Source organism: Oncorhynchus mykiss, chromosome 5 (assembly GCF_013265735.2).
Source record: "Oncorhynchus mykiss isolate Arlee chromosome 5, USDA_OmykA_1.1, whole genome shotgun sequence".
Taxonomy (NCBI): domain Eukaryota; kingdom Metazoa; phylum Chordata; class Actinopteri; order Salmoniformes; family Salmonidae; genus Oncorhynchus; species Oncorhynchus mykiss.
Genome location: NC_048569.1, coordinates 66275016 through 66301448, shown reverse-complemented (window position 1 = coordinate 66301448; position 26433 = coordinate 66275016). Strand labels below are relative to the sequence as shown.

Below are 26433 nucleotides of genomic sequence, written 5' to 3'. Positions count from 1 at the left end.
TCAGGGCCTGGGCACATGAAGTGGGTGTGAGTGGAAGTCTCTGGGCTTGTCCAGACTGAGAGAGGAGCCTGTTTATCAACTATTCTCCTCTCCTCTCTTACTTGGTTCTGTTCTGTGTAGCAGGAACTCAGTGACCCTCCAGCTCAGCTGGCTGCACGGCTGGCTGCTAAATATATTCACTTCAGCCCCTCTCTCCCACTCGCTGTTTCTTATTCACTCTCTCTTTCTCTCTGGGTCTATCATATTCTGGCATTCTTCCTTCTCATCCCTCTTTATCTCTTGATTTCTAGAACTCTGTTTCTTTCCCTATCATACTCTCCTTCTCTCATTATTTCTCAGTTTCTATCTCCCAGGTTCTGTCCCATCCCCCTGTCTCTCTCTTATATTTATGGTGCATATAAAAAGGAGAAAACAGTGAGGAGAAAAATGTAAGTATTGTTTGCAGCCTCATGGTGGTTAGGATCCAGAGAGTAAGAGATTTATTTGAAGCGAGCGAGGGAGAGTTAGTGGAGAGAGAGGTGTGTGTGCTTGGAAACACATGCGCAGGCTGCAGCAGGCTGGCTGCCTGGCCTGGCCCAGGCTCACCAGGGGACACGGCCCAGAGCCCAGTCTGAACTGAAGGGCCAGGGCCCGGCCTGGAACAAGTCCTGCTATTACTAAGGGGAAATAGCTTCCACATTGATAGTTAATGGAACCTAGACTTGCCTGGGTCAACAGGGTTTAAAGTGCCCCAGGGTTGCTCCATCCATCCAGTCACATGTTAGAGTTACTGTACAGGGCAGGAGTTAATTTAGACCAACATTTGTGTTGGCTTGAACCTTCTGTTGCTATTTGGTCTTTTTTTGTATTTTATTAGGATCCCCATTAGCTGTTACCGAAGCAGGAGCTACTCTTCCTGAACAGCTCAAGGTCAAAACTATATCAATTTAAAAAAGGCACACGCAGCCTACATATGAATACATACACACAAACTCTCTAGGTCAAATAGGGGAGAGGTATTGTGCCATGAGGTGTTGCTTCATCTGTTTTTTTAAAACCAGGTTTGCTGTTCATTTGAGCAATATGAGATGGAACGTAGTTCCATACAATAATGGCTCTATATAATACTGTACAATTTGTTCTGGATTTGGCAACTGTGAAAAGACCCCTGGTGGCATGTCTGGTGGGGTACGTGTGTATGTCACAGCTTAGTACAGGTTGTGTCTTAGGAATGTTTCCTGTAGGTAGAGAGGGTGTGTTGTTGACATCCTGTGGTGTCAGTATTTTCATTAGGCACCTGGGAAACATTTCAATCAGCCTCACTTCTGTTGCTGAAAGGACAGTGTGCGTTCTGCTTTGCTCTCTATAGGGGCTAGTGTCTGTGTCTGTGTGCCTCTGCCTGCACCCTCTGATCTATGGCCCTTGTCTCCCAGCAGCACGTGGGCTGTGACCGGATCCTGGGCTCGGATGTGCGGGAGGACCGCTGCCGTATCTGCGGGGGTGACGGGAGCAACTGTGAGGCCATAGAGGGCATCTTCAATGACTCCTTGCCTGAAGGAGGTACAGTTTAGTATACAGAACAGAAGTCTATTCACCACAATACTGCTAGGAAGGAATCTTAACCCTGTTCTTTGATGCTTACTGCACAATGATGGTCTCTACAGTTAGGGTGGTAGTGTGCCTCTCTCTCAGGCTGGGCAGGCGTGAACAGACAGACACTGGGGGGACTGTTCTGTTCCAAGACTTGGCAACAGGACACGTCTCTCTCTTTAAAAGACCCTGATTGCTGCGTTTCTCTGTCCTCAAACTCTCTGCTCCCTCCAACACCACTTCTAGAACAGGCCAATAACACATACCTCTCAATTAGACTTGGGAATAAAACTGAAAAACACAAATAAAATGTCAAAGAAGAAAGGGCCTGTGTTTTGGACCAGGGAGCTCCAGCAACTTTCTGAGAATGAGATTTAGTTAAGTTCGAGAGATCCATCGAAGGATTATGCAACCAAATAGTTTTATGGAAATTCAAACAATGTGTGCATGCATTTGGATTCTGACATGAGCTAAATATGTGTTGGACTACTGCCTTGCAATGTGAGTTAGTGGACCTCAGACATTTTGAAAGTAATGTATAATTATCTGTTCACATGCAAGCTTTCTAGTTGCATGATCTGCATACTGTACCAGTTAATCATATAGAGTTACTGGTGAATATCTTGCCCTGCCAACCCCTTTCCCTCCCTCTCTCCCTCCTGTAGGTGCATAATGACCTTTTATTTCAGTACCTATTTCAGTCTAAACACTTTGGCCCTGATTAATGGTCTGTGATTAATTCTGTGGAAACATGTCAGGGGAACTGATACAGCCCAGCCAGGCTTACAGATGATGCCAGGCACAAGAATTAGCCATCACCATCTCCAAGAAAACCAAGCCGTTGTCGAGGGATTGTGGTAGGCTCAGCCTATAGACACTCCAGAGGTCTCGATTCCATCATAGTGACAGTTGGAAGGCTTGTGGTCCTATTAGAGAGCAGTGGGTAACATCACCCTGCAGGTACATGATACTGCACTAACCCTAATGCCTAACGTCACCCTGAAGGTACATGATACTGCACTAACCCTAATGCCTAACGTCACCCTGCAGGTACATGATACTGCACTAACCCTAATGCCTAACGTCACCCTGCAGGTACATGATACTGCACTAACCCTAATGCCTAACGTCACCCTGAAGGTACATGATACTGCACTAACCCTAATGCCTAACGTCACCCTGCAGGTACATGATACTGCACTAACCCTAATGCCTAACGTCACCCTGAAGGTACATGATACTGCACTAACCCTAATGCCTAACGTCACCCTGAAGGTACATGATACTGCACTAACCCTAATGCCTAACGTCACCCTGCAGGTACATGATACTGCACTAACCCTAATGCCTAACGTCACCCTGAAGGTACATGATACTGCACTAACCCTAATGCCTAACGTCACCCTGCAGGTACATGATACTGCACTAACCCTAATGCCTAACGCCACCCTGCAGGTACATGATACTGCACTAACCCTAATGCCTAACGTCACCCTGAAGGTACATGATACTGCACTAACCCTAATGCCTAACGTCACCCTGCAGGTACATGATACTGCACTAACCCTAATGCCTAACGTCACCCTGAAGGTACATGATACTGCACTAACCCTAATGCCTAACGTCACCCTGAAGGTACATGATACTGCACTAACCCTAATGCCTAACGTCACCCTGCAGGTACATGATACTGCACTAACCCTAATGCCTAACGTCACCCTGAAGGTACATGATACTGCACTAACCCTAATGCCTAACGTCACCCTGAAGGTACATGATACTGCACTAACCCTAATGCCTAACGTCACCCTGCAGGTACATGATACTGCACTAACCCTAATGCCTAACGTCACCCTGCAGGTACATGATACTGCACTAACCCTAATGCCTAACGTCACCCTGCAGGTACATGATACTGCACTAACCCTAATGCCTAACGTCACCCTGAAGGTACATGATACTGCACTAACCCTAATGCCTAACGTCACCCTGAAGGTACATGATACTGCACTAACCCTAATGCCTAACGTCACCCTGCAGGTACATGATACTGCACTAACCCTAATGCCTAACGTCACCCTGCAGGTACATGATACTGCACTAACCCTAATGCCTAACGTCACCCTGAAGGTACATGATACTGCACTAACCCTAATGCCTAACGTCACCCTGCAGGTACATGATACTGCACTAACCCTAATGCCTAACGTCACCCTGCAGGTACATGATACTGCACTAACCCTAATGCCTAACGTCACCCTGCAGGTACATGATACTGCACTAACCATAATGCCTAACGTCACCCTGCAGGTACATGATACTGCACTAACCCTAATGCCTTCTCAAACACTTGAATAATATTGTTTATTTTTAAGTACGGTCAAACTCCGAATACTTTTTCTGTAGGCTATCGTGTGATTATGTGGGCTTTAAAGCATAGTCAAACTCAGAATACTTTAAAGTGCGGTTAAACTCCAAATACCCACTATTGATCAATATTAACCATGGATAAGTTTCCTTAGATCCTCTGAACCCATTTCCTTAGGTTCTACATGTGATTGTAATACAATTCTGTATCAATTTCCTTAGATCCCTGAACCAGTTTCCTTAGATCCCTGAACCAGTTTCCTTAGATCCCTGAACCAGTTTCCTTAGATCCCTGAACCAGTTTCCTTAGATCCCTGAACCAGTTTCCTTAGATCCCTGAACCAGTTTCCTTAGATCCCTGAACCAGTTTCCTTAGGTTCTACCTACCACCGGTGAGATTCATTATTATAGGAAAATAGTTCTGCCAAATTGAACTCCTACATTTTGTGGATGAGGAGGACGAGATCTTTTACCATGAAGTCTCTGCTGGAAAATCCCTCAGATGTTTAAATAAGGTCTCTTAATTATTTTTGTTGTGGCCAGAGGGAAGTCTAGAGTCCAAGCCGAGCAAAACGGATCAAAAGTCAGGTCGCTCTCATCCGGGTCACAGCACCAAATGTTGTGGAAAACCCCATCCAAAGATTAAGGCAGAGACTATTTCATGATATTATAGAAACCCATTTAATACAAGCAGCTGCAGGGGAGATCCACCTCTGATTTCACAAGGAAGACCTGAAATGAATAAATATTTACATGTCCACCCTTATATGGTGGGAGGTGATCATACTATCATATTGTTTACACAACATTTCTTTCAACACAGCAACAGTTCCAGAACAGTTGCCCTGTGTCAGGGTGCAGACATACCAAGAGTCTATGGAAGGCATAACATCACAGTCCAACACTGAACATATGCCTTGTGAAGTTACAACAGCTCACTCCAAATTCTGCCACCACAATATGGAGACCTTGGGCTTTCTTTTCCACTGGCGAGGAAGGCTGTGGGGGAGGAAGGCTGTGGGGGAGGAAGGCTGTGGGGGAGGAAGGCTGTGGGGGAGGAAGGCTGCGGGGGAGGAAGGAGTGTGGGGTTTCTCTTGTGCCCGTTTGGGGGCATGTGGCAGGCAGTTTTAGGTGTGGGTTGCAGGAGTGGTATCCCTTCTGCAACCCTCAGAGTGAACACACCCTCCTGGGGTGGCCACAGCTCGGTGGCTGGGACCACACTCAACAACAGCCTTAGCCTGGGCTCAGCAACAGCCTTAGCCTGGGCCTACACTCTGGTTCCTGGCTGATTTACGAGCCACAGAGCAGTCATGTCTACAGGGTTTTTTAAGTCTCTGAGGTGCAGACCAATCCTCACTTCCAGGAGGGTTTAAATGGTGTTTGTTGTCATTCACTAACCAAGCAGTACAGCAGATGGGCTGGTGTTTTGAGCATGTTCTATCTAGAGATTCACACCTAAGAGTGACGATGGTGCCATTTTCTCCCCTGCCTCTGAAACCTTACTAGTTCCATCTGAGGTCTGAGACGCTCTCTCTCTCATCTATCTTTCTAGGTTCTCTCTTTTTCTCCTCTCTTCATCTGTCGAGTCTATCCTCTCTCTCTTTCATTCTGTCTAGTCTGTCTAGTCTGTAACTTTGGTTGTGGTGGAGGGTTACTCAGGGGTTGAGGGCCAGGGGTTTATTGCTCTTTGGCTCTCTTTACCACATAGGCCCCTGATTGTTAACAGAAAAACCTCTCCCTCTCCAGCTGCCAGGAACCGCAAGTACAGAGCCGGGTTACTGAATTTACTCACTGCACTGACTGCTGCACCAGAGAGGGGTCAAAAGTCAAGCCTCTTCTTTCCTCAGCGGTCGCACCATTGGAATGGATTATTTAAAAAACATTTTTTTTTGTGAGACTGAAGTTATTTACAGGGCTGTGGTGGCTGGCTGGACAGCACAGCCTGGCTTCAAACATGGTTACTGAACGCTGCCCAGGAATTTGGTTGGAATCCGAAGGCTCTGTTTATTCCATTGAAGTCCCACAGAGTAAAACACTATTTATACATCATTCTCCCTCCAGTATGTCAGTGAATAAAACTTCCACATTGCCTTTCTCCTCTGTCTGTGTGTGTGTGTGTGTGTGTGTGTGATCCCAGGTTATGAAGAGGTGGTCAGAATCCCCAAAGGATCTACCTTCATTCATATTCAGGAGCTCAACATCTCCCTCAACTACCTAGGTGAGAGTTCATGTCTCTTCTGTGTCACACAATGTGTTATTCTGTCATGCTGGATTCTATAGTGTGCATTCACACTCAAACTGAAATGAAAATGTAAGTGCATCGGCACATCAGTATCGCTGTTATTAGAACTATTAGAACATATAACACGTTTGCAGTCAGACATCCTCTCGTTCCTTCTCTGCTATAGTGCTGAAGAGTAAAGGGGACCAGTACTTCATCAATGGGAAGCTGACCATCGACACCCCTCGTAGGTTCGACATCACAGGGACCACCTTCCACTACCGCCGACCCACTGATGAGCCTGAGACCCTGGAGGCCCTGGGGCCCACCAACATGACCCTCATCGTCATGGTATTGGCCTAGCTGTGTGTGTTATTGTGTGTGTAACGGTAATTATTCTATGGAATACCATACGTGACATGCGTGTGTGTATGTGTTGGTGTGTGTGTGTAGGTGCTGGTGAGGGACGAGAACCCAGGGATCCACTACCGCTTCAACCCTCCAGTCAACAGAGACCCTCTGACTGGATACGCCTGGCACTACACATCCTGGTCCCGCTGCTCCGCACTCTGCGCTGGGGGTACCACCACTACTGGCTCTATAACTCTGTACTGTACTCTTCTCTGGCTCTATCATTGCTCATTGATTGATTTGATTGATATTATTTGATTCAGAAATGCACAGAGACTTTTATTCATGCAGTTCAATCTCTTATCCCATGTTCATTTCATATTATTGAGGCTAAAAATACCATCATGGTCGTCATGACACACCCATTGTGTTTTACTAATGATCCATTTATCTGCTGGGCAGGGCTGGGTCCTCCATATAGACAGTCTATTGACCGCTCTAGTAAACTCACTGACTCACTCAGGCACATACATGCACAGTGCATACCCTCACTTTCTCCACGGCTTTCTCATATTCCCTCTCTCACACACACAAACACATGCTGGTACATAAAATAGTTTTTGAGAGTTTTCCTAACGTAACACTGACCCTGGGGAAACATGGGAATGGAATGTTTATGAACAGAGGTACTGTGGGGTTGGTGAAACCGCAGGAGTTCGTGCTGAAGCCAACTTTGAAGTTACACACACTTTCTTTTGCTTTCTTTCTGTTGCGGGTAAATGATCCAAAGTAACTAGCTTGATATAAACTCATTGACTTTGTTTAAAAGCACATTTCCTTGACCCTAATGTCAGCAAAACAAGCAAGAGGAAAAGTGCTTGTACAAGTTCTACACTTTTACATCATTCAGCACACACTCTTATCCAGTAGAGGGTATACATTTTCATACTGGTCCACTGGGATTTGAACCCACAACCTTGGCGTTGCAAGCACCGTGTTCTACCAACTGAGCCACACAGTGTGAGCTGCATCAGAGGAATGATCAAAAGAGTTGTCGCTGTTTTATAATGTGTTTTTCTCTCCTTCTCTCTGTCAGGTGCTCAGATCCAGCAGGTCGTGTGTAAGAAGCAAGCTGATCACTCCGTGGTCTACAACCACTTCTGTGACAAGAAGAGCAAACCCAAAGACAAGAAGCGAGGCTGCAACTCTGAGCCATGCTCCCCAAGGTGAGTGTCAATGTATCTGTCCCACTGCGTGTTTGGAGCTCCTCTGATTGGGCCCTTATGACTATATACGCAGAATAAGTTTTTACCTATCATGTGTGTATGTACATGTGTGTGAGATCCTGCTGAACAAGCCCTCCCTGTCTGTCTGTGTGTCTCCCACAGCTGGGGGTCTGGGGAGTGGTCTGAGTGCAGTCGCAGCTGTAACGGGGGCCTGAGGACCAGAGAGGTGCTGTGTAAGAGGAAGATCTCTCCTACAGAGGAGAAGGTGCAGGACGACGGCGCCTGTACCCCCCCAGGACCACCCCTCACTGAGCCCTGCAACAACCACACCTGCCCCCCAGAGTGGATGGCCCTGAACTGGTCAGAGGTACACCCAAAATACCCCCAGAAGCCTATCTAACTTTTTTTAAACTAACAAGCAGAATCTAGAGATTTCTTGAAATAGAGAGAAGTTGCTTACCTCGATACTTTCTGTAACTATTCAACATTTCTGTGTGTAACCAATGCCACCTGCTGGTTGGATTATGTACTGGTCTCTGGTGTGCTCTGGGGCTATAGAGGCTGGAGCTCTGATTTGAATAATCTCTCCCTCATCTCTCTCACTCTCATCCCTCTCTCTCCCCCAGTGTAATCCCAGCTGTGGTCCAGGGTTCAGGCACCGTGTCCTTCTGTGTAAGAGGGGGGAGAGTGGAGGCACACTGCCAGAGTCCCAGTGTCCCAAGTATGGGCGTCCCACCACCAGGGTGCGCTGTAACCTGCAGCGCTGCCCACCCCCCTTGTGGGTCACAGGGCCCTGGGGAGAGGTAAGGCTGGGGTTAACATGGGCTCTGCTCTGTATTGAACTATGCTCTCATTTAACTAGACCTCCTACAGGTGTAGGATATTAATTTGACCAGTTTTGCCTCAGGAGTAAAATAATCAAAATTAGTTTTGTTAGACGACAGTAGGCTATAGTTTAGGTGTAGCCTGAGGCTGCATTTCGGAAACACTTGTATGTCGTAGCGGAGACCAATATCTATCTTGTGTTATTAAGCTACAGTTGAAGTCGGAAGTTTACATACACCTTAGCCAAATACATTTAAACTCAGTTTTTCACAATTCCTGACATTTAATCCAAGTAAAAATTCCCTGTCTTAGGATCACCACTTTATTTTAAGAATGTGAAATGTCAGAATAATAGTAGAGATTTCTTTCAGATTTTATTTCTTTCATCACATTCCCAGTGGGTCAGAGGTTTACATACACTCAATTAGTATTTGGTAGCATTGCCTTTAAAATTGTTTAACTTGGGTCAAACTTTTCGGGTAGCCTTCCACAAGCTTCCCACAATAAGTTAGGTGAAGTTTTGGCCCATTCCTCCTGACATAGCTAGTGTAACTGAGTCAGGTATGTAGGCTTTCTTGCTCGCACACGCTTTTTCAGTTCTACCAACACATTTTCTATAGGATTGAGGTCATGGCTTTATGATGGCCACTCCAATTCCTTGACTTTGTTGTCCTTAAGCCATTTTGCCACAACTTTGGAAGTATGCTTGGGGTCATTGTCCATTTGGAAGACCCATTTGCGACCAAGCTTTAACTTCCTGACTGATGTCTTGAGATGTTGCTTCAATATATCCACAATTTTCCTCCATGATGCCATCTATTTTTTGATGTCCCCCTGGCCCTCCTGCAGCAAAGCACCTTCACAACATGATGCTGCCACACCCGTGCTTCACGGTTGGGATGGTGTTCTTCGACTTGCAAGCCTCCCACTTTTCCTCCAAACATAATTTTTTATTATTTTTTTATTTCACCTTTATTTAACCAGGTAGGCAAGTTGAACAAGTTCTCATTTACAATTGCGACCTGTCCAAGATAAAGCAAAGCAGTTCGACACATACAACAACAGAGTTACACATGGAGTAAAACAAACATACAGTAGAAAAATAAGTCTATATACGATGTGAGCAAAGGAGGTGAGATAAGGGAGGTAAAGGCAAAAAAAGGCCATGGTGGCGAAGTAAATACAATATAGCTAGTAAAACACTGGAATGGTAGATTTGCAGTGGAAGAATGTGCAAAGTAGAAATATAAATAATGGGGTGCAAAGGAGCTAAATAAATAAATACAGTAGGGGAAGGTAGTAGTTTGGGCTAAATTTTAGATGGGCTATGTACAGGTGCAGTAATCTGTGAGCTGCTCTGACAGCTGGTGCTTAAAGCTAGTGAGGGAGATAAGTGTTTCCAGTTTCAGAGATTTTTGTAGTTTGTTCCAGTCATTGGCAGCAGAGAACTGGAAGGAGAGGCGGCCAAAGGAAGAATTGGTTTTGGGGGTGACCAGAGAGATATACCTGCTGGAGCGCGTGTTACAGGTGGGTGCTGCTATGGTGACCAGCGAACTGAGATAAGGGGGACTTTACCTAGCAGGGTCTTGTAGATGACCTGGAGCCAGTGGGTTTGGCGACAAGTATGAAGCAAGGGCCAGCCAACGAGAACGTACAGGTCGCAGTGGTGGGTAGTATATGGGGCTTTGGTGACAAAACGGATGGCACTGTGATAGACTGCATCCAATTTATTGAGTAGGGTATTGGAGGCTATTTTGTAAATGACATCGCCAAAGTCGAGGATCGGTAAGATAGTCAGTTTTACGAGGGTATGTTTGGCAGCTGGAGTGAAGGATGCTTTGTTTGCGATATAGGAAGCCAATTCTAGATTTAACTTTGGATTGGAGATGTTTGATGTGAGTCTGGAAGGAGAGTTTACAGTCTAACCAGACACCTAGGTATTTGTAATTGTCCACGTATTCCGTCCAGAGTAGTGATGCTGGACGGGCGGGGAGATGCAGGCAGTGATCGGTTGAAGAGCATGCATTTAGTTTTACTTGTATTTAAGAGCAGTTGGAGGCCACGGAAGGAGAGTTGTATGGCATTGAAGCTCGTCTGGAGGGTTGTTAACGCAGTGTCCAAAGAAGGGCCAGAAGTATACAGAATGGTGTCGTCTGCATAGCGGTGGATCAGAGACTCACCAGCAGCAAGAGCGACATCATTGACGTATACAGAGAAGAGTCGGCGCAAGAATTGAACCCTGTGGTACCCCCATAGAGACTGCAAGAGGCCCGGACAACAGGCCCTCTGATTTGACACACTGAACTCTATCAGAGAAGTAGTTGGTGAACCAGGGGAGGCAATCGTTTGAGAAACCAAGGCTGTTGAGTCTGCCAATAAGAATGTGGTGATTGACAGAGTCGAAAGCGTTGGCCAGGTCAATGAGTATGGCAGCACAGTAATGTCTCTTATCGATGCCGGTTATGATATCGTTTAGGACCTTGAGCGTGGCTGAGGTGCACCCATGACCAGCTCTGAAACCAGATTGCATAGCGGAGAAGGTGCAGTGGGATTCTAAATGGTGGGTAATCTGTTTGTTGACTTGGCTTTCGAAGACCTTAGAAAGGCAGGGTAGGAAAGATATAGGTCTGTAGCAGTGTGGGTCAAGACTGTTCCCCCTTTGAAGAGGGGGATGACCGCAGCTGATTTCCAATCTTTGGGAATTTCAGACAACACGAAGGAGAGGTTAAACAGGCTAGTAATAAGGGTTGCAACAATTTCGGCAGATAATTTTAGAAAGAAAGGGTCCAAATGGTCTAGCTCGGCTGATTTACAGGGGTCCAGATTTTACAGCTCTTTCAGAACATCAGCTGACTGGATTTGGGAGAAGGAGAAGTGGGGAAGGCTTGGGCGAGCCGCTGTGGGGGGTACAGTGCTGTTGACTGGGGTAGGGGTAGCCAGGTGGAAAGCATGGCCAGCCGTAGAAAAATGCTTATTGAAATTCTCAATTTTAGTGGATTTATCGGTGGTGACAGAGTTTCCTATCCTCAGTGCAGTGGGCAGCTGGGAGGAGGTGTTCTTATTCTCCAAGGACTTTACAGTGTCCCAGAACTTTTTTGAGTTTGTTGCAGGAAGCAAATTTCTGCTTGAAAAAGCTAGCCTTGGCTTTTCTAACTGCCTGTGTATATTGGTTTCTAACTTCCCTGAAAAGTTGCATATCACGGGGGCTGTTCGATGCTAATGCAGAACACCATAGGATGTTTTTGTGTTGGTTAAGGGTAGTCAGGTCTGGAGAGAACCAAGTGCTATATCCTGGTTCTAAATTTCTTGAATGGGGCATGCTTATTTAAGATGGTGAGGAAGGCATTTAAAAAAATAACCAGGCATCCTCTACTGACGGAATGAGGTCAATATCCTTCCAGAATACCCGGGCCAGGTCGACTAGAAAGGCCTGCTCGCTGAAGTGTTTCAGGGAGCGTTTGACAGTGATGAGTGGAGGTCGCTTGACCGCTGACCCATTACGGATGCAGGCAACGAGGCAGTGATCGCTGAGATCTAGGTTGAAAACAGCAGAGGTTTATTTAGAGGGCAAGTTGGTTAGGATGATATCTATGAGGGTGCTGTGTTTACGGCTTTGGGGTGGTAGCTGGTAGGTTCATTGATCATTTGTGTGAGATTGAGGGCATCAAGCTTAGATTGTAGGATGGCTGGGGTGTTAAGCATGTTCCAGTTTAGGCCACCTAGCAGCACGAGCTCTGAAGATAGATGGGGGGCAATCAGTTCACATATGGTGTCCAGAGCACAGCTTGGGGCAGAGGGTGGTCTATAACAGGTGGCAACGGTGAGAGGCGTGTTTTTAGAGTTGGATTTTTAAAAGTAGTAGTTCAAATTGTTTGGGTACAGACCTGGATAGTAGGACAGAACTCTGCAGGCTATCTCTGTAGTAGATTGCAACACCGCCCCCTTTGGCCGTTCTATCTTGTCTGAAAATGTTGTAGTTAGGGATGGAGATTTCAGAGTTTTTGGTGGTCTTCCTAAGCCAGGATTCAGACACGGCTAGGACATCAGGGTTGGCAGAGTGTGCTAAAGCAGTGAATAAAACAAACTTAGGGAGGAGGCTTCTATTGTTAACATGCATGAAGCCAAGGCTATTACGGTTACAGAAGTCATCAAAAGAGTGCCTGGGGAATGGGAGTGGAGCTAGGCACTTCAGGTCCTGGATTCACCTCTATACCACCAGAGGAGGAGTAGGATAAGGGTACGACTAAAAGCTATGAGAATTGGTCGTCTAGGACGTCCGGAACAGAGAGTAAAAGGAGGTTTCTGGGGGCGGTAAAATAGCTTCAAGGTATAATGTACAGACAAAGATATGGTAGGATGTGAATACAGTGGAGGTAAACCTAGGCAATGAGTGATGATGAGAGAGATACTGTCTCTAGAAACATCATTGAAACCAGGTGATGTCATCGCATGTGTGGGTGGTGGAACTGAAAGGTTGGATAAGGTATAGGAGCAGGGCTAGAGGCTCTACAGTGAAATAAGCCAATAAACACCAACCAGAACAGCAATGGACAAGGCATATTGACATTGAGGAGAGGCATGCTTATACGAGTGATCATAAGGGTCCAGTGAGTAGTGAGGTTGGTTGGGGTCACAGCGATTCCGACAGCTAGCCGGGCCATCGGTAGCAAGCTAGCAGAGGATGGTCTGTTTTTAGCCACCTCATGCGTTTCCGTCGGTAGATTAGTGGGGTTCCGTGTGGTAGAGGGGACCAATCCAATTGTCAAAATAGATATAGTTATAGTGACCCAAGAAAATTGTCCGATAGACCTATTCAGATAATGGTCATTATGGCCAAACAGTTCTATTTTTGTTTCATCAGATCAGAGGACATTTCTCCAAAAAGTACGACCTTTTGTCCCCATGTGCAGTTAGTTGCAAACCGTAGTCTGGCTTTTTTATGGCGGTTTTGGAGCAATGGCTTCTTCCTTGCTGAGTGGCCTATCAGGTTATGTCGATATAGGACTCGTTTTACTGTGGATATAGATACTTTTGTACCTATTTCCTCCAGCATCTTCACAAGGTCCTTTGCTGTTGTTTTGGGATTGATTTGCACTTTTCACACCAAAGTACGTTCATTTCTAGGAGACAGAACGCGTCTCCTTTCTGAGAGGTATGACGGATGCGTGGTCCCATAGTGTTTATTCTTGCGTACTATTGTTCGTACAGATGAACGTGGTACCTTCAGGCGTTTGGAAATTGCTCCCAAGGATGAACCACACTTGTGGAGGCCTACAATTATTTTTCTTATGTCTTTTTTATTATTTTATTCAGCACTTTTCACACAAGTGTCTATCTCTAGTAGAGGTCGACCAATTAATCAGAATGTCCGATTTAATTGGGGCCGATTTCAAGTTTTCATAACAATCGGAAATCGGTATTTTTGGACACCGATTTGGCCGATTTAGAATTATTATTTTTTCACCTTTATTTAATCTTTATTTAACTAGGCAAGTCAGTTAAGAACACATTCTTATTTTCAATGACGGCCTAGGAACAGTGGGTTAACTGCCTCGTTCAGGGGCAGAAGGACAGATTTTCACCTTGTCAGCTCGGGGATCCAATCTTGCAACCTTACAGTTAACTAGTCCAACACTATAACCAACTACCTCTCGTTGCACTCCACAAGGAGACTGCCTGTTACGCGAATGCAGTAAGCCAAAGTAAGTTGCTAGCTAGCATTAAACTTATCTTATAAAAAACAATCAATCATAATCACCAGTTAACTACACATGGTTGATATTACTAGATATTATCTAGCGTGTCCTGCGTTGCATATAATCTGACTGAGCATACAAGCGTACAAGTATCTGACTGAGTGGTGGTAGGCAGCAGCAGGCTAGTAAGCATTCATTCAAACAGCACTTTCGTGCATTTTGCCAGCAGCTCTTCGTTGTGCATCAAGCATTGCGCTGTTTATGATTTCAAGCATATCAACTCCCGAGATGAGGCTGGTGTAACCGACGTGAAATGGCTAGCTAGTTAGCGGGGTGCGCGCTAATAGCGTTTCAAACATCACTCGCTCTGAAACTTGGAGTGGTTGTTTCCCTTGCTCTGCATGGGTAACGCTGCTTCGAGGGTGGCTGTTGTCGTTGTGTTCCTGGTTCGAGCCCAGGGAGGAGCGAGGAGAGGGACGGAAGCTATACTGTTACACTGGCAATACTAAAGTGCCTATAAGAACATCTAATAGTCAAAGGTTACTGAAATACAAATGGTATAGAGGGAAATAGTCCTATAATTCCTATAATAACTACAACCTAAAACTTCTTACCTGGGAATATTGAAGACTCATGTTAAAAGGAACCAACAGCTTTCATATGTTCTCATGTTCTGAGCAAGGAACTTAAACGTTAGCTTTCTTACATAGCACATATTGCACTTTTACTTTCTTCTCCAACACTTTTTGTTTTTGCATTATTTAAACCAAATTGAACATGTTTCATTATTTATTTGAGGCTAAATAGATTTTATTGTATTATATTAAGTTAAAATAAGTGTCCATTCAGTATTGTTGTAATTGTCATTATTACAAATGCATTTTTAATCGGTATCTGCTTTTTTGGTCATCCAATAATCGGTATCGGCGTTGAAAAATCATAATCGGTCGACCTCTAATCTCTAGGAGACAGAACGCGTCTCCTTCCTGAGCGGTATGATGGCTGCGTGGTCCCATGGTGTTTATACTTGCATACTATTGTTTGTACAGATGAACGTGGTACCTTCAGGTGCTTGGAAATTGCTCCCAAGGATAAACCAGACTTGTGGAGGTCTACAATTTTTTTGCTGAGGTCTTGGCTGATTTCTTTAGATTTTCCCATGATGTCATGCAAAGAGGCACTGAGTCTGAAGGTAGGCCTTGAAATGCATCCACAATTGACTCAAATGATGTCAATTAGCCTATCGGAAGCTTCTAAAGCCATGACATAATTTTCTGGAATTTTCCAAGCTGTGTAAAGGCACAGTCAACTTAGTGTATGTAAACTTCTGACCCACTGGAATTGTGATACAGTGAATTATAAGTGAAATAATCTGTCTGTAAACAATTGTTGAAAAAATGACACAGAATTTTGTGGAGTGGTTGAAAAACGAGTTTTCATGACCTAAGTGTATGTAAACTTTAGACTTCAACTGTATATAAAACAACGATGTTGATGTGTATGGCTGCATTTCAGATAAAAAAATGTAACATTTGAATGTCGCAGTAGTAGGACCGACTGTAGTAGGAAATGTATTCTGTCTGGTGCTTTAACGTTTGAGCGAGAGAGAAAGATAACTGTGGACTCGGCTATTTCAGCCACACCTGTTCCTGACAGGTGTATAAAATTGAGCTCACAGCCATGCAATCTCCATAGACAGACATTGGCAGTAGCGTGGCCTTACAGAAGAGCTCAGTGACATTCAAAGTGGCGCCGTCATAGGATGCTACCTTTTCAACAAGTCAGTTCGTCATATTTCTTCCCTGCTAGAGCTGCCCGGTCAACTGTAAGTACTGTTATTGTGAAGTGGGAACGTCTATGAGCAAAAACGTCTCAGCCACAAAGTGGTAGGCCACACAAGCTCACAGATTGGGACCACCGAGTGCTGAAGCGCACAGCGTATAAAAATTGTCTGTCCTCGGTTGGAACACTCACTTCTGAGTTCCAAACTTCCTTTTGAAAGCAACGTCAGCACAATAATTGTCGGGAGCTCCATGAAACGGGTTTCCATGGCCAAGCAGCCACACACAAGCCTAAAATCACCATGCGCATTGATAAACGTCGGTTGAAGTGGTGTAAAGCTTGCCACTATTGGACTCTGGAGCAGTGGAAACGTGTTCTCTGGAGTGATGAATCACGCTTCACCATCTGGTAAGTCCGACTGGACTAATCTGGATTTGGTGGATGCCAGGAGAATGCTACCTGCCTGAATGAATAGTGCCAACTAATGTTTGGAGGAGGAATAATGGTCTGGGGCTGTTTTTCATGGTTCGAGCTAGGCCCCTTAGTTCCAGGGAAGAGAAATCTTAATGCGACAGCATACAATGACATTCTATACGATTCTGTGCTTCTAACTTTGTGGCAACAGATTTGGGAAAGGCCCTTTCCTGTTTCAGCATGACAATGCCCCTGTGCACAAAGTGAGATCCATACGGAAATGGTTTGTTGAGATTGGTGTAGAACTTGACTGGCCTGCACAGAGCCCTGACCTCAACCTCATTGAACACCTTTGGATGAATTGGAACGCCGACTGTGACCTAGGCCTAATTGCCAACATCAGTGCTCGACCTCACTAACACTCTTGTGGCTGAATGGAAGCAAGTCCCCGCCGCAATGTTCCAACATCTAGTGGAAAGCCTTATGTGAGTGGAGGCTGATATAGCAGCAAAGGGGGGACCGACTCCATATTAATGCCCATGATTTTGGAATGAGATGTTCGAAATGCAGGTGTCCACATACTTTTGGTCATTTAGTGTATGTAGGTCCTTGACTGATTGTCTAGTATTTCCTCTTCACTTCAATACATCAATGTTAATCTTTCCTGTTTAGATTTGTATAGTAGGCCTCCTGAGTGTCGCAGTGGTCTAAGGCACTGCATCACAGTGCTAGCTGTGCCACTAGAGATCCTGGTTCGCGACCGGGAGACCCATGGGGCGACACACAATTGGCCCAGTGTCATCCGGGTTAGGGGAGGGTTTGGACGGCTGGGATGTACTTGTCCCATCACACACGTTGGTGTGGCTGGGTTAAGCAGGCATTATGTCAAGAAGCAGTGTGGCTTGGCTGGGTTGTGTTTCGGGGGACACATGGCTCTCGACCTTCACCTCTTCCGGGTCTGTACGGGAGTTGCAGCGATGGGACAAGACTGTAACTACCAATTGGATACTGTGAAATTGGGGAGAAAAATAAAAAAATAATGAAATTACTAATACATTTATAAAGTGCTCTATTGTCCGTCTTTACTATGTCCTCATAGTTTTGTGACCTGTCTCTCTCTATCTCTCTCTCTCGCTCTCTATCCGTTCTATGTTAGTGCTCAGCCAATTGTGGTCTGGGTCAGGAGATGCGCTCTGTGCAGTGTCTTGTACACACCGGCCAGCCGTCCAATGAGTGCCCAGACCTCCTGCGCCCGGCAGCCATGCAGCAGTGCAAGAGCAAATGTGACCTCAGCAGCCTACCCATGGACATCCCTGAGGGTGACCCTGAAGGTCAAAGTTCAACTCTGTATTAATGACCTTCTCATTATATTTTCCTGCTAGCTTAATATCCATTTAAGATGTTTTAATATTTTTTTCCCTTCCAGAGTGTAAAGATGTGAACACAGTGGCGTACTGCCCCCTAGTGCTCAGGTTTAAGTTCTGCAGCCGCCCCTACTTCAGACAGATGTGCTGTAAGACCTGCCAAGGACATTGACCCCTGATCCAGAGTGAGAACCAGACCCATACTCGGAGTCATCCCCAGCGGGACCAGACCAGACCGCCTGAGCTGAACATTCCACAGGGGGAGGGACTGACAAGCCATCGCACCACAGAGCAGCCTCTCTGACATCAGGGGAGGGTGAGAGAGAGAACTGTGCTTTTATCCCCCACTCTGAAATTGCCCTAACTGATACCAGCTGTGGGGGCATTGCTGTGAAGACCAGATGGGCTGCTGGGATACCGCTGTTTCTATGTCCTTATATCCTTATTAGCGTTTGGTGCTACTACCATTGCCATGCTGGCCACAGGACTGGCCAAAGTACTCTGTTCAGCTTAGTTACGTTTCTCTGCTGTTTATTAAGTGGCCCAATCTTACCCTGAGACACTGTCCATACGGACCTTTACTTGTATATTTACAGACGTTGCTCTATGTGTACACAATCTACACTGTACAAATGAAATTTACCTGATACTTTATCACTTACCAAATGTTAATGTTAGTTATCTGGTGGCTGGTGTCAACTCACGTGGTCTTCTTTGTTATCTTGTCAATGCTTTGTCTCAGAACTAAATCTTTATGAATTCTTATTAATATTATGCTTTTTGAAAAGGGTTTGATTTGCACAAAGTATGGCTACTCATAAGGATACTGTATGTTTAGTTATTTGGGACTTGTCTCGACGACTCTACTGAATACTAAGGTTCTCCATCCACGGTCCGGTCTATGCTCATAACCGTTTACTCACCACTGTCTTGTCATGGGACCCAGCAAGGGCTGGTCAATGGTCGGTTCAGTTCACATCTAGCAGCTAACCTCAACACATCTCTTATACTGTAGCCCTTACTGTACACATTTAGATACAGGCAAATGTACCGTGGCCTCATCAATGTGAAAAATGGTACATGGTTCTCTGTACTAGTCACGTATACAGTGAGTGAAAAAGTGTCCATCACTGAGTGAAACACTTCCAACAACCGATTAGATGGGAACAGAGACCCTCACATGTCCTCTGGTCTTAAGTGGTCCTTCTGTCTGATAGCAGGGCCCTGCTGCGCCTTTAATGGTCAGCCAGTTAACTTCGGTTTTTAATATGCTGCATGTACAGCGAAGGCCTTTTTCCACATCCATCCATCTACTGAGCTCACACCAAGAACCAGCCCTTGCAATATGACCGCTCTGGTTTCTGTTGGAGTAACTAGGTTGTTATTACTCTCCTGATGGTGCTTTGGAATGGTGCTATTTCTTAGCTAATTATTGTCATTATTTGTTGTCATTCTGGTGAATATAAAGTGCTTTTGTTGAGGTGCTACATAAGTTTGTGAGAAGAGGAGAAGTTAACCCTTTATTTCCTTACCTACAGTAACTCAGTATGGGACAGACATAAGTTACCAAACATTCAGTCTCTTATAAAACTGGGTGTCAGCACACTGACTGATACTTTACTATCTCACAAAAACCATAACAATACTGTTTTAATAAAACATACTGTCTTATTTGACTGTCTAAATATGTAAGCTACATTTTCTATTTTGAACCATCTGTCTATGGTCATGGTGTGACCTCAGAGGCAAACCATTTTATCAAATATTAGGGACAATATTGTTTTGTTTTCAGATGCTTATTGTTACAGATATGTACTGTTTTAATTACTACAGAAACATTCCCCCGTTCCCCATGTACAACCATTGAAATGAACATATTAAAGTGAATAAATATGGTGCATTGTTAATAAATGCATTGAGCATTGTGTGCTTTAGCCTCTCTCCCTCTGGAAACCCCTGGCCCAGACAGAAAGCTAGATCATCAAATGATCATCCATCTATTTCTGTATCTCATAGATGTCATGGAAAATAATGACGCTAGTGTTTCCTCACTGAGGTTGTGATATGTCTGCTTTAGGCTCTTCCTGATTGGGGGAAATCTGCAGATGGTTACCGAGGCCTGGCATGAGTCATCCTCACCACTGACATGTTACGTTTCAGGCCCTGCATCATAGCAGAGCTTAACTTGGGGCCTTCTGGGGTATGCTGATGTTCACCCAGAATGAGGAGGCTATTGAAGGCAAGGAGCCCCATCTCTCAGCAATATACTCTATACTCATGATTAAACTGTGCTGATCTGAGGCCCACTGCACTTGCAGTAACACTGTGAATCTCTACTTGTCAGTGAAGAGCCGAAGAGCTTAGTTTAATTCAACGTTTTTTTTATCAGGAGTCATACTGAGACCACGGTCTCTTTTACAGATGAGCACTGAATTACCTAAATGACAGAGAAGACACATCAAAATATACATACAAAACGCAAGCAGAAAGAAAAACAGTTATGAAAAACACATTCATCAGTAACAGGGTCCTCAATCAGCTTTCTGAATTTGCTTAGAGGCACCAAATTTAAGAACAGTTTGTTCCACAAGTAAGGTGCAAGAAAGGTAAATCAGCTTTTAGTTAACTCAGGAGAGACCAAATTAATTTCCAGAGTTAGCCATCCCTGAGAACGGTTGTGGTAATGCGTACAGTACCAGTCAAAAGTTCGGGCACACCTACTCATTCAAGGGTTTTTCTTTATTTTTACTATTTTCTACATTATAGAATAATAGTGAAGACATCAAAACTATGAAATAACACATGGAATCATGTAGTAACCAAACATTTTTTAAACAAAGTATATTTTTAGTATATTTTTAGTTTCCTGAGCGGGAATAGGATTTTGTCATGGTCTCTGACCTCCCTATAGGCTGTCTCATCGTTGTCGGTGATCAGGCCTACTGTTGTGTCATCGGCAAACTTAATGAGGGTGTTGGAGTCTGCCTGGCCATGCAGTCATGAGTGAATAGGGAGTACAGGAGGGGAATGAGCATGCACCCCTGAGATGCCCCTGTGTTGAGGATCAGCGTGGTGGATGTGTTGTTACATATCCTTACCTCCTGAGGACGGACCATCAGGAAGTCCAGGATCCAGTTGCAGAGGGAGGTGTTTAGTCCCAGAGTCCTTAGCTTATTGATGAGCTTTGAGGGCACTATGGTGTTGAACGCTGAGCTGTAGTCAATGAATAGCATTCTCACGTAGGTGTTCCTTTTGTCCAGGTGGGAAAGGGCCGTGTGGAGTGCAATAGAGATTGCGTCATCTGTGGATCTGTTGGGGCGGTATGCAAATTGGAGTGGGTCTAGGGTTTCTGGGATAATGCTGTTGATGTGAGCCATGACCAGCCTTTCAAAGCACTTCATGGCTACAGACGTGTGCTACGGGTCGGTAGTCATTTAGGCAGGTTACCTTAGTGTTCTTGGGCACAGGCACTATGGTGGTCTGCTTAAAACATGTTGGTATCACAGACTCGGACAGGGAGAGGTTGAAAATGTCAGTGAAGACACTTGCCTGTTGGTCAGCGCATAGCTCTCAGTACACGTCCTGGTAATCCGTCTGGCCCTTCATCCTTGTGAATGTTGACCTGTTTAAAGGTCTTACTCATATCGGCAGTGGAGAGCGTGATTACAGAGTCTTCCGGAACAGCTGGTGCTCTCAGGCATGTTTCAGTGTTATTTGCCTCGAAGCGATTATAGAAGTAGTTTAGCTTGTCTGGTAGGCTCTTGTCACTGGGCAGCTCTCGGCTGTGCTTCCCTTTGTAGTCTGTAATGGTTTGCAAGCCCTGACACATCCGTCGAGCGTCAGAGCCGGTGTAGTACGATTCGATCTTTGTCCTGTATTGACGCTTTGCCTGTTTGATGGTTCATCACAGGGCATAGCGGGATTTCTTACAAGCTTCCGGGTTAGAGTCCCGCTCCTTGAAAGCGGCAGCTCTACCCTTTAGCTCAGTGTGGATGTTGCCTGTAATCCATGGCTTCTGGTAGGGGTATGTACATACTGTCACTGTGGAGAAGCCAATGACTGATGTGGTGTACTCCTCAATGCTACCGGAGGAATCCCAAAACATATTCCATTCTGTGCTAGAAAACAGTCCTGTAGTTTAGCATCTGCTTCATCTGACCACTTTTTTTTATTGATCTAGTCACTGGTGCTTCCTGCTTTAATTTTTGCTTGTAAGCAGGAATCAGGAAGATAGAATTATGGTCAGATTTGCCAAATGGAGAGCGAGCTTCATATGTGTGTCTGTGTGGGGAGTAAAGGTGGTCCAGAGTTTTTTCCCTCTGGTTGCACATTTAACATGCTGATAGAAATGTGGTAAAATGTATTTAAGTTTCCCTGCATTAAAGTCCCCGGCCACTAGGAGCGCCACCTCTAGGTGAACGTTTTCTTGTTTGCTTATGGTGGAAAACAGCTCATTCAATGCTGTCTTAGTGCCAGCCTCTGACTGTGGTGGTATGTAAACAGCTATGAAAAATACAGATAAAAACTCTCTAGGTTGATAGTGTGGTCTACAGCTAATCATGAGATAATCTACCTCAGGCGGGCAATAGCTCGAGACTTCCTTAGATATCGTGCACCAGCTGTTATTAACAAAAATACATAGTCCTCCGCCCCTTGTCTTACCAGACGCCACTGTTCTATCCTGCCAGTATGCCGGTACAGCATATAACCAGCTTATAACCAGTATGTTAATGGTGTCGTCGTTCAGCCACGACTCCGTGAAGCATAAGATATTACAGTTGTCCCGTTGGTAGTTTAATCTTGCGCATAGGTCATTGATTTTATTCTCCAAAGATTGCACGTTTGCTAGCAGAGTGGAAGGAAGTGGGGGTTTATTCGATCGCCTACGAATTCTCAGAAGGCAACCCACCCTCTGGCCTCTTTTTCTCCGCCTCCTCTTCATGCAAATCACGGGGATCTGGGCTTGTTCCCGAGAAAGCAGTATATCGTTCGCGTCGGGCTCATCAGACTTGTTAAAGGAAAAAAAAAATTCTGCCAGTCCATGGTGAGTAATCACAGTCCTGATGTCCAGAGGTTATTTTTGGTCATACGAGACGGTAGTGGCAACATTATGTACAAAATAAGTAAAAAAATAAGTTACAAACAAAAAAACACAATTGGTTGGGGACACGTAAAACGTCTGCCTTCTTCTCCGGCGCCATTCTACGAACAATTCCTTCGACCTCATGGCTTGATTTTTGCTCTGACATGCACTGTCAACTGTGGGACCTTATATAGACAGGTGTGTGCCTTTCCAAATCATGTCCAATCAATTGAATTTACCACAGGTGGACTCCAATCAAGTTGTAGAAACATCTCAAGGATGATCAATGGAAACAGGATGCACCTGATCTCAATTTCGAGGCTCATAGCAAAGGGTCTGAATACTTATGTAAATAAGGTATTTCTGTATTTCTATAAAAAAAAAAACTGTTTTCGGTTTGTCATTATGGAGTATTGTGTGTAGATTGACAAGGATTTTTTAAATTTAATACATTTGAGTGAGGCTGTAACGTAACAAAATGTGGAAAAAGTGAAGGGGTCTTAATACTTTCTGAATGCGCTGTACTTAGTTCTACCTGCATTCAATACTAATTTCAGGTCAATACATTTTTTTGTAATACATGCAGCCTGGTCTAGGCCAATTGAGGAAATTCTCTGCGTGATGAACAGTCGAGAACTTTTGGCAGGTTAATGAAGAGGGCAGCACAATGTTGTCTTTTATCCATACAGTTAACCACATAATTTATAGCTAGGGATCTAGCAGAGCTAGTGCTGTGACCTGGTCTAAACCCTGACTGATGTAAATTTAGGATACATTTCAAAGATAAGAAAGATCTTAGCTGAGAATTAATCAAGGATTCTAATATTTTAGCTAGGCAGAAAGTTTAGAAATAGAGCTATAATTATTTAGGTCACAAGGGTCACCGGCTTTGTGAAGGGGGAGTACAATGGGCCGCCTTCCAAACCTTGGAGATAGTACCAGATATAATCATCAGGTAAAAAAATATGGGTTAATGATTCAGCAATCAGGGGGGCAGAGAGCTGCAGCAAAAATTGAAAAAGCTGTAACGCTCGTCCTCTTCTTCTGACGAGGAGTCGCAAGGATCGGACCAAAGCGCAGCGTGGTACGTGTTCATGACGATATTCATTCAACTCAGAACGCTAAAACAAAAATAACAACGAGAATGATACGAACCGAAACAGTCCTGTCTGGTGACATACACAAAGACAGAAAATAAACACCCACGGAACACAAGTTGGAAAAGGCTACCTAAGTATGTTTCTCAATCAGAGACAACTAACGACACTTGCCTCTGATTGAGAACCATACCAGGCCAAACGCAAAACACAACATAGAAAACGGAACATAGACAACCCACCCGACTCACGCCCTGACCATACTAAAACAAAGACATAACAAAGGAACTAAGGTCAGAATGTGACAAAAGCATATCAGCCCCATTGGATTTTTTTTTACATCAATCTTTAGCAAGCCATCTAGCACCACAGATAGTAAATTGTTGAAATGAAAACAAAGATTCACTAGAAGTTGACAATTAACCGTCGATTCAGCTAGAGGCGAACAGAGGGAAGAGCAGTCGATTGACTGACCAGGGTCAATTAAGCCACAGTTTCTTTCAAATAAAAAGCTTGCCGAAGTAAAATGTTTATTAAAAGCATCACTTATCACTTTCTCCTCAGTTTGATGCCAGAGTCAGACAGAACTTCCTAAGGCAGGGAAGAAGAGGAATTTGCATGCATCAGTGCATTTACTGTTGTCCAAAATTTAGAAGTACTAGCAGACCACTGTCCACTGCAGAGTCAGTTTTTCTTGCCTTGGCCAAGGCCTGATTTCTCATCTAAATGGGCTCAGATAGTACAGAAGAAAACCAAGAGTTAGATCTATCTTTGATGCTGTATTGTTTAAAATGGGCATGTTAATATGCTAGAGGAATTAACATGGAGGATACATGTTCTAGAGCCAACTCAGGGTCAGGAATACAGGAGACAGTGTCTAAATCAGAGGTGAACATGTCATGTAAAACCCCTTTTTAAAATGTCTCTTTAATTAAACGTTTTAAAGTTCGTTATGGGTGTAGTGCCATTCACTGCAAGCCTTTCAGATTTGAAAGATGAGAGACTAACCACAGTCTAGGTGGAGTAGTTAGTAAACAACTGAAGCGTCATGTAAAGTGAAATTAAACACAGAAGTGCCATCAGTTAAATTATTGGTATGTTATAGAGGGGTTATTCATGATATAAAAATACTGTCTGTATCAAAGATTGAGTTTGTTATGGACTTTAACAATGTATGATATAACAGCCCCTAGCAGTATCAACATTGACTGTTAATTAGGTCTAAACATTTAGACCATGGCTAAATGAAGAATTGAAAATGCAACAGAGTAGAAGTGGTACCTATAGATATAGGATGAGTGTGTGTGTGTGTGCCTCTGTGTGTGTGTGTCTGTACCTGTGTGTCTGTGTGTGTGTGTCTGTATCTATGTGTGTGTGTCCTCTTAAGTCTGTGGCAGAGCAGTTCTTGTTTCGCTCTGGGTCTGTGGGAGTATGAGGAAGTACGTTTGAACGCTTTGAATGTTAAAGTCTTCTCGGTGGCTGTTCTGTCTGTGTGACTGTGTGTGCTGGAGACTTCCTGACTGTGATGGTCGTGCTGTGAAGGGGCTAGTGTGGGATTACCGACACACACAGTCTGGACTTTGAACACCTGGTCCAGGACCGTGGGAGAAGAGGGGCACACGCACCGCCGGCACGATGGTAACACACCACACACATACCTAGACTATTGAAGACTCTCCTCACTAGGACTCGTCTATCCTCTCCATCTACTGTATATGCTGAGCACAGGCAGCTGGTGCCACCTCAATTGGGGAGGACGAGTTCATAGTAATGTCTGGAATAGAATTCATGGAATAGCTTTGACACATCAAGCAAATGATTTCATTGTGTTTAAAACCATTCCATTAATTTAATTCCAGTCATTATTATGAGCCCTTATGAGCCATCCTCCCCTCAACAGCCTCCTGTGATGGTCTCCTCTATCTCACAGACTTTCTGAAGAACATGGCCTTATATGTTAGGTTGAGGTCACTTGACTCAGCTGTACAGTGGGCTCTCACATTATGCCCGGATGCTGGCACCTATCACACTCTGGAGCCTGGCAACAGCTGACTTAGAACCAACAGGGAAGCACAGTGATGTTCAGTGTGTGTTCATTTTATGTCCAGATGATGAAAGGAAAATGGATAACTGTTGTGTTCTATCACTCTTGTCAACAACAATCATACAACAAAGTGCTGCAGAACAGGAGGCAGTGGACATCAAGTAGTAGAGACTCTAACTCCTTAAATGGAGAACATGCTGTCCTTTCCTCTTTTGACTGACAAGCCCTGCTAGCATCCACTCCGGTTATGGTGAGTGTTTCTAGTCAAGAGGGAAAGAAGCATTGATTGAATCCTATGTCCTCACATTTGTGTAAGAATGTGATGTACACTATGGAGTCGTTAATAAAACGTATCTGTTGCTGCTACAACCTGTTTTTCTCCTAACCAGAGATT

At 44.5% G+C, this 26433-nt stretch overlaps 2 protein-coding genes across 7 annotated transcripts in view; both read left to right on the top strand.

Moving 5' to 3' along the window:
- adamts10 (ADAM metallopeptidase with thrombospondin type 1 motif, 10) overlaps positions 1 to 19722 on the top strand; it is a 53619-nt gene extending 33897 nt beyond the window's left edge. For all 3 annotated transcript variants that reach the window (XM_036978115.1, XM_036978114.1, XM_036978116.1), the window contains 9 exons: positions 1416 to 1539; positions 6074 to 6154; positions 6345 to 6508; positions 6611 to 6737; positions 7605 to 7734; positions 7897 to 8101; positions 8361 to 8537; positions 17608 to 17782; positions 17878 to 19722. In XM_036978115.1, coding sequence (XP_036834010.1) covers positions 1416 to 1539; positions 6074 to 6154; positions 6345 to 6508; positions 6611 to 6737; positions 7605 to 7734; positions 7897 to 8101; positions 8361 to 8537; positions 17608 to 17782; positions 17878 to 17987 — 1293 coding nt within the window. In that variant the 3' untranslated portion in view covers positions 17988 to 19722. The remainder of the gene's footprint in view (positions 1 to 1415; positions 1540 to 6073; positions 6155 to 6344; positions 6509 to 6610; positions 6738 to 7604; positions 7735 to 7896; positions 8102 to 8360; positions 8538 to 17607; positions 17783 to 17877) is intronic.
- myo1f (myosin IF) overlaps positions 17994 to 26433 on the top strand; it is a 29746-nt gene continuing 21306 nt past the window's right edge. For 2 of the 4 annotated variants that reach the window (XM_036978120.1, XM_036978117.1), the window contains exon 1: positions 25449 to 25633. In XM_036978120.1, the coding sequence (XP_036834015.1) occupies positions 25631 to 25633 (3 nt within the window). In that variant the 5' untranslated portion in view covers positions 25449 to 25630. Of the gene's footprint in view, positions 18132 to 25448; positions 25634 to 25658; positions 26290 to 26433 lie in introns of those variants that run through there. The other 2 variants (XM_036978119.1, XM_036978118.1) reach the window with 2 other exon arrangements.